This window comes from Benincasa hispida, chromosome 5, assembly GCF_009727055.1.
Source record: "Benincasa hispida cultivar B227 chromosome 5, ASM972705v1, whole genome shotgun sequence".
Taxonomy (NCBI): Eukaryota; Viridiplantae; Streptophyta; class Magnoliopsida; order Cucurbitales; family Cucurbitaceae; genus Benincasa; species Benincasa hispida.
Window position 1 is genome coordinate 12,487,420 of NC_052353.1, and position 8,648 is coordinate 12,496,067.

The 8,648-nt window shown below is 33.7% G+C and overlaps 1 protein-coding gene across 2 annotated transcripts; it reads left to right on the plus strand.

The window, feature by feature from the left end:
* Positions 1-1,276: 1,276 nt before the first annotated feature.
* On the plus strand, positions 1,277-3,848 carry LOC120077159. Of its 2 annotated transcripts, none has more exons than XM_039031064.1 (2): positions 1,277-1,714; positions 3,055-3,848. In XM_039031064.1, the coding sequence occupies exon 1, from the start codon at positions 1,404-1,406 to the stop codon at positions 1,698-1,700; it is 297 nt and encodes a 98-aa protein (XP_038886992.1). In that variant the 5' UTR covers positions 1,277-1,403; the 3' UTR covers positions 1,701-1,714; positions 3,055-3,848. The 2 variants fall into 2 exon arrangements, with proteins under 2 accessions (XP_038886992.1, XP_038886991.1); XM_039031063.1 differs by lacking the exon at positions 3,055-3,848 and adding an exon at positions 2,279-2,754.
* The last annotated feature ends 4,800 nt before the right edge of the window (positions 3,849-8,648 follow it).

Below are 8,648 nucleotides of genomic sequence, written 5' to 3' on the forward strand. Positions count from 1 at the left end.
GTCACCTTTTGACAATACAAAGTGAACAAGAACCAAAGCTTCAAAATCAAAATGAACATTTTGAGAGTGAAGAGACTATAAATAGAATCCAAAAATGAACCTGAAAGTAGATAAGAATAAAGATAAGATGCTTAGATGCATTCTTAGTTGCACCTAATTTGCACTCCACTCAATTGTCCAACTATAGTTTATCACAAAGCAAACTTTTCTTTGTATATATAAGTATTTTTCATTTTTCATTTTCCTTTTAGTTTTTTAATTAATTAATAGAAAATAACATTAAATATAGAAAATGAGTATTTAGTGAAAATTTAATGCTAAAAGTATAAAATCTTGGAACCTAAGGACCAAATTGAAACAAAACTCAATTCTCAAATATAAACTTATAATATTTTAAAACCTATGGACTAAATAAAAACAAACTAAAAATTGAATGACTAAAGTAACACTTTGCCACCTAACTACCAAATGAAATCTCAACCCAAAACTTAACGACAAAATTAATATTATTTTCAACTTTAGATTAATATCAGGGGGTGTTTAGGAGAGTTGAGTTATATTACAATTAAAAATTTGTGTTTGGATGTAGAACTGTAAAATGGAAAAGGAAATTTCTCGATAGATATATAAATTAGGAAAATTAATTATTTAGGCCACATTTGATAACCGTTTTGTTTTTTTGTTTTTGAAGATTAAGCTTTTTTCCTCCTCAATTCTTATAATATTTGCATATTTCTTAAGTTCAATAGTTGAATTCTTAGCCATTTAAAAAAAAAAAAAAATCAAAAGCTACTTTTTTAAGTACAGTTGATAAAAATTAGATAACAGATAAGAAATTTGAAGGTGTAAGTAGTATTTATAGGCTTAATTTTCAAAAACAAAAAATAAAAAACCAAAAACTAAAAACTAAAACTCGTTTGGTAACCATTTGATTTTTTTTATTTTTGTTTTTGAAAATTATGTTTATATCATCTACGTTTCTTACAATGATTTGTAATAAAGTATAATGGTTTAATTCTTAGCAAAATTTCAAAAATAAAAATAATTTTTTTAAATAACTTTTATAATTTTCAAAATTTGACTTGATTTGTTAAATCGTCAATAAAAAATAGATAACAAAACAAGGAATTCGACGATAAAAATATATAGATTTAATTTTCAAAAAATAAAAACGAAACAAAGTGATTAATAAACGTGGCTTAAACTCTAACCATTATCAAAGAGGCGTTAACTTTAAAAGTTGAGAAGGCGGTCGGAATGTTCTGGACTAAAGACATCAGCATTACACATCAGAAGAAAAGCAACGTTGCGACGTTACGTCCAAAGCCTTTATCCACTTTCAAACTATTTCATTTCCAAAACCCTAAACCATATTTCACTCAATCTTCGGTGAAATCTTCCCGATGGGTCTCCTCTCATGGTGGAAAGGCCAATCTCCGCCATCGGACTCCAATTCCAAGCCACCGCCTCCTCAGAAGAATGTCTCTCAACCTGCCGAAGTCCCCGGCCTGAATGGCGCCGTCGAAGTTCCCCGACCGGCTGCCACTGTGACGGTCTTTGAGTTCGGCTCCGTTTCCTCTTCCTCCGACAAGGTCACTCTCGCCGGTTACTGCCCCGTCTCCGATGACCTCGAGCCCTGCCGTTGGGAGATTCTGCCGGCAAGCGGCTCCGATGCGCCTCTTTTTCGCGTTGTCTTCTGAGGATGCTTGAGAATGTAAGTAGAATTAAAGTCTATAAACGCTTATTCTAGCAGAGCAAGCTTTGTGAATTACCATTTCTTTGAGGAGACCTGATTTTTCCTTCGCATATAATTGACTTTTGTGAGTTATCTTCGGAAACTGTTGAATCTTCTTGCTTCTTTCTTTTTCTTCGTGGATTTGTTTGCCATTTGCTGCTCTTTGCAATCCGTAATCGTGTTTTGATAATAGAAAAAGGAAACTACTGCATTGCATGTGTTAGTAGTAGAATTGCTTAGTTCATCATTTGAGTTAGAGATTTGGAGCAACCAAGGCTTTATCCACATTCCTTAATTTAGGGCAGGTTTAGCGTTCTGGCATGCTTGGATTAGTGATTTTGAAATGGTTTAAATCAATTTTGTCATAGTCAAACTCACTTCAAAACATGTCATTCAAAATGAATTTAATGTTTGGTCTTTGAAACATGGCTTTTTTTAGTACAAGAAGCGAGAGTGAGGAATTAAACCTCTAACTTGAAGAGAATGAGTATGTTTAGTGCTTTGATTGCTTTTGCCAAGTTGTGGACTGTACTTAAATTACAGGTCTATGGCCAGCCACCAGATTATGCCTCAGTGGACTGTTGGTTTTATTGGCGACAAGTTTAGTATTCAAGAGAGTTCTAGTAATTTGCGGCGCTTTACATAGTGTATGAATAATTTAAATACTCGTGCATATTAAAAGAAAAAAAGAAGTTTACAAATTACAATGGATAAAATATTGATGATTCCAGTGTATGATGGTAATGGAATGCGGATGAGAGATTGAAAGATCCTTGTTTAAGAAAACCAAATTTTACTGTGCTCAATGAAATCTTTCCTGGCTTGGTAATTTCACAATGACTGCTTGTTTAGTGATTTTTTTCCTTACCTATTCTGTGAGAAGAACCCTCTTCCGTTGTACGATGTCTCTAGAGTGAAGTCCATTTTTGTTTTGACATTAAGTTATGTTTGTGTAACCCATCAAGCCAGGATTTAGACCAAGTTTCGAAATTTAGATTTAGCACCGGATATTTCTGGCATTTTCTTGCATCCCTTGTATCTGGATTCGGGCCATGCTACCTACTTGTTTTAATTTGCTTCTAAGAGAATAATATGCCTACAAACTGCCACAGGTGTTGTCAACTTTATAATTTCTATGGTCAAGACACAGAAAAAGTAGGTGTACTTTGGTTGGTATATATAGTAATTATAAATTCTTTTAAGCATTTATTAACTATACTTTTGTTTAGATGTGATCTCTGTTCATTAACGTATTCCTCTAACATGGCATATATGGATAACATCAAAGTCGCTCATGTCTAATACTATTAATGTTGCAGCTATCAGGCGATCTGACACTAACACCTAGCAGGTTTCACTTTCTCATTAACTTGGAGTGGCCATAGACGAACTATAGTTTAATGACTATTACTCTAACTTATTTTGAGTTATGAACGCTGCACTGATAAAAGAGTGAGTAGACATTGAATCAAATAACACCCTAGTAGAGCTTCTAAGATTAGGTAGTGTATTTGTCACCACTACACTAGAGTTGTCAGTTTCTTGCTGGGTGGTAGCAAATACTTTTCCTTGTTGATGGATTTGACTTGCTGTCCTAGTTTGCCTAGAATTCAAGGGTTGCTTCCGTCTATCCTTGGTAACATTCCCAACAAAATTCTCTGTCATATGCCTTTTCTGGCCCCATCTAAAGCATGCACCAGTTTGTGCCAAGCATCGACTCTAGTGGCATCGTCCACATGAGCTGCACATTAGCTTATCGTCACCAGTGCCTTCTTGTCTGGAGGGTTGCTGCTTTCTGCCCACGAGTTGGTCGTGGCATTTTTTGAGTAATATTGATCCAAAGGGCTCTTGGGGCTCATTATGCATTATGTTATCTATAGAACGTTTGTCTTCTTGGTGTCAATGTCTACTAACTTTGGGAAAAGCGAGGAAGTTTTTTGAACTATTTTGTTCGCATCCATGGATTTGTCGCTTTGTTGGAGATGCTTGAAACTACCGAGCTATAGTAGTGAAATACTTCCTGTAGAATGCTTATCTGAATTGCGCCAAGTGACTGGTTCATTACGAAATGGCGATGTATCTCTTTGCTAACTCGTACCCAAAAAAAAAAAAATGTGCATCATCTCAAATCATGAATATTGCACACCGCACCTTCTGATCATCTTGATAGTTCATGTGGTGTAAGTGATCTCGATGAATGACAACCACAGCTACTAATGGGTCCCTGGACAACCATTCAAAAGGGTGAGGGTTTCATTTCTTGAAATCCTTTACCTTGCTTCAGGCGTTAAGCTTCTATTGTCCTGAGCCAACTGGGCCATTTGTCCAGCAATGGTCCTTTGGACAAGGTATTGTAGAGTTTCATTAGTAAAAAGATGTGGGCAAGGATTAAAATATCGATATTTAGATCAACGGACTTACATACTCTTACCCGAAAGTTAGAACACCACCCAGCATTGGAAATTCCTTCATTACAAAGGGATAGAGAGAGTTGACGATTTCAATTTTACGGAGATATCAATAGATATATCAATAAAATAACGATATCAATGAATATTTCTATAAGTTATGAAATTTATAAAATTTATTTAGATTAATAATTAAGTTGTTTTTACTCCAAAATTGAGTTATGAATATTATTATTAATAGTCATATTCTTATTAGACTACATAGATGATATTTTTGTATTTTACAAGCATTTATAAAAGATGTTGGAGATGTCCATGAATATTTAATATTGGTATCAAACCCTTGAGTTTACGGATATATGGATATATTGATATATACATTCATACTTAATTGTGGGTTGGATCTACTTTATCGACAATGTGCTTGTCGCCTAATCCTTCCCAAATCTGGTCGCCTATCACTAATGTTTTTTGAGTAGCGTCTCGTAAGCACCTTCGTGTTGAGCTGTCAAAACAAAAAAGTGGATGCTAAACTAAAGGTGCATCAATGGATACCTTTTGCCTCAAACACTTCCTCAGCGACTAGGTTCGCCATTCTCGATGTGACGAACTAGAAAAGTCAAAACATCGGCTTACCAATCGCCTATCATGTTTTCTCTGTTTTTGGATTTCACTTTTCCTTGCTTCAATATCGTGTTTTGGCTTTACTTCTTTTGATAAATATTTTCAAATATTAATGTTTTGTTGTAAGATGTTCGTTTTTTTTTTTCTTTACTGATTCCTCTCGATGAAATTTGTCATGTTGCACTAAGTTACTTATGGATGTATGCATGCTGTTTGGGAACACTTTGGGGGTGAACACCCATTCGAACAATAGTTTAGCATTTAGGCCGTAGCATTTAACAACAAAAAAAATGTTTAACCAAACAAGTGCTATTTGAACTAAGCTAGATAGTTTCCTATCACTTGGCTCACTAACCAACCTGGATTTTGATTTTAATTATTCCTACCGGATATCAAAACCATAAGGACTATTTCCAGCCATGAGTTCCCGCACTCTTGGAGCTATTCCATCAAATCTTTGAGAAGGTTGTACTCCACTGTTAACATTAAACAATCACACCAGGAAACAATTGTCATGACACAAAGGCTAAAATTCATAATCTCTCTTGGAGGGGAGAAATATATCGTTTTTTCTAACCCTAGATGGCTTGGGCAAACTATCATTTTTAGCCCTTTATAAGCCAAAAGCTCTTCTAAACTAGAACCGCATCCTTTAATCTCTCACAAACCGAAAAAGAATAAGTAAGATTATATTTGGTATTCATTTTGTTTTTTATTTTTATTTTTTAAAATTAAGTTTGTATCATCTTTCTTACCATAACTTATATTTTTCTTAAGTACAATAGTTTTATTCTTAGTCAAATTTAAAAAATAAAATTATTTTTTGAAAGTTATTTTTTTTTCCTCAAAATTTTGACTTAGTTTTTTAAACCATTGATGAAAAGTAGATAATAAATAAAGAAATTCAGAGGTGAAAGTAGGTTTAATTTTTAATAACTAAAACAAAAAAACAAAATGGTTGTCAAATGGGGCCTATAAATAGAAATTGTTTGTTTCTCCCAAAAGCAAATCTTATAGTGGATGTTTGAGTTTCAAATTGGGTGTTGGTGTGTTTTGGATTTTGTATTTTAGCATGTATGCCGTGATAGAAAAAGAAAAAGATTTGAACTTAGGCAATAAGAATATGTATCGGTTTTCCTCCCTATTTTACAATCTTCTCGAGTTTATGAAATGGTGTAAAAATAGGTGCCACAAATAACTACTATTTGACTGGGATTTGTAAGGGTCAAGAGGTATATTGAATTGTTTGTTGACCAGGACAAAATTAAGGAAAACATTTGAAATTATTTTAATATAAAATAGTTTCAAATCGGATCTCTTTAGAAGATATTTTTTTATGGACCTCACGAGTACTTTATGAAACACACATCTTAGACTCGGAGTATGTTGTAGTCTTCCTCCTTACTCATCCATAAATAACAAAAAATGGCCACCACAAGAACTAAAAGGGAAGAGAAGTCCAGTGCCAGTGCTCCCCAGCCTATCATATCAGCATGCTTCAAGATTGCAGGTATGGCAATGCTTCCAATCCCCGAAGCTCCCGTTAAAGATTTCGCCGCATTCACCGAGCTCTGTTGTTGATCGTTAAAAGAAAACTTGTTATCAAGCCTAGGTTGTCCTGGAACGAAATACAATGATCGGAAACAAACCTGCCTCTTGAGTCGGGAAAGAGTAAATAACTATCAGAGCCAGCAAAAAACAGCAAAGGCATTGGGAGGACATACATAGCCACTGCAAGAACAGTAAAATAAGATTGTCATTAACGATATAAAGAACAAATATTAGGTTTTTGAATTGATTTGATTGCTTGCAAGAGGCAAAGATGATTATCTATTGACTTGAGAAACTACTGAAAGGAAGCAGCTGTCTTTACAAGAATAACCTTCCACTGTCTACTTCCAATATTCAAAATAGATCAAAATGACTTTTGTTTTCCCTATGAAAGCATTCCAGTAAAATGGTATAGGAATGGGAAAAGTTAGTCTTACTTTCTCTACTATTTCAATCCATTGTTTGTTGTAACGACGTGATTTTGTGAAATGAAATAATACATCTTTTGAGTTTGTTTGGTCCTTCTAACTTTGAAATTATGAATTCAACTTTTAAATTTTGATATTTTTTAAAATTCACTTATTTACAAGACACATTGTCAAAAGTTGTGTTATATTAATATGAAAATTTCAACAGATCAACGTAGCTTTGGAAGTTTCAAATTTATTAGAAATCTCTTAGAAATAAAATTTAAAGTTTAGAGACTTATTCGATGTAAAAGTGGAAGTCTAAGCCTCGTTTTATAATTATTTAGGTACTGTTTGGTAATTAATTTTGTTCCGTTTAATAATCATTTTATTTTTTATTTTTGTTGTTGAAAATTAAGTATATAGACATTACTTCCATCTCTAAATTTCTTTTTCTGTTATCTACTTGGTTTAAAAAACCAAATAAAAGTTTGAAAACTAAAAAAAGTAGCTTTTAAAAGTTGTTTTTGTTTTTAGAATTTGGCTAAGAATTCAACAGAAAAATGTAAATCATGGTAAGAAATATAGGTGATATAGACTTAATTTTAAAAAACAAAATGGTTACCAAACATGATCTTTGTTTTTTGTTTTTGGTTTTTAAAAATTAAGTTTATTTCCTTTTCATTTCTTATCATGATTTGCATCTTTTTAAGTGCAATTGTAAATTCTTAGCTGAATTTTAAAAATGAAAACATGTTTTTTAAAGCTATTTTTTTTTTTTAGTTTTCAACATTTGACTTGATTTTTTAAATCATTAATAAAATGTAGATAACAAATGAAAAAATTCAAAGGTGGAAATAGTGTCTATAACTTAATTTTCCAAAACAAAAACTAAATAATTACCAAACGGAGTTTTAGTTTTTATGTTTTTTTTTTTATTATTATTAAGAATAAGTGTATAAACATTACTTGTCCAGGTTTAGGACAATTGACAAAAATAGCTCTTTTGAAATTCTCATTTTGAATTTTGGACCCTTTTTAAAAAGATGGTTTTTTTGACCTCACAATTTTGAAAACTAAGTAAAATTATCCTAATGCCCTTCACATTTCAAAAGTTACTCAAACCCTTCAAAAACCCACTCTCACTATTTTCCCTTGCCATTTTCGGTCACTTTCTACTATGTCCTCAATCTCACTCCATTTATCTCAATTTCCCTTGCCATTTTTCTTTTCATTGAAGATTATTTGAGATTTTTCAACTAATCAGGTATAGATTTTCATTTTTTTTCACTCAATGTTAGTTTATATTAGATGCTATAAAATGATTGTTTGAAATCTATGTTAGATTTATGTTGAATGTTAATTTTTTTTCCTAAAACATCATGTTCAACGTTTTCTGAATAATTTTAGGCTTAAAAATGACTTTTCGGAAATCGATCTTACTCGGTCGGGCTTCATACGATGGTGACCGAGTATGTGACTGGGCGGAGAAAATTGGGGAAGATTTTGGGAAGATTGCACCCGGTGCTAGGCTGACCGGACCCCCATGTATATTAAAACCGAGTATAGGTGGGAAAGAGAGGAAAGAACAAGGGGAAAAGGGGGAAAAATCGGGTAGGGGTAGGTGACGCTCGACCGGGCTTCATACGATGGTGACCAGATATGTGACCGGGCGGAGAAGATTGGGGAAGATTTGAGAAAGATTGCACTCGATGCTAGACCGACCGGACCCCCATGTATATTAAAACCGAGTATAGGTGGGAAAGAGAGGAAAGAACAAGGGGGAAAGGGGGAAAAATCGGGTAGGGTAGGGGATGCCCGGTTGGGGTTCATACGAGGGTGGCTGGGCTTAAGGGCGGGGAAGATTGGTATGTGGCCCGGTTCGGTGCCCGATCGGGTATTGAGTCGGGCCAAAATCCAGTA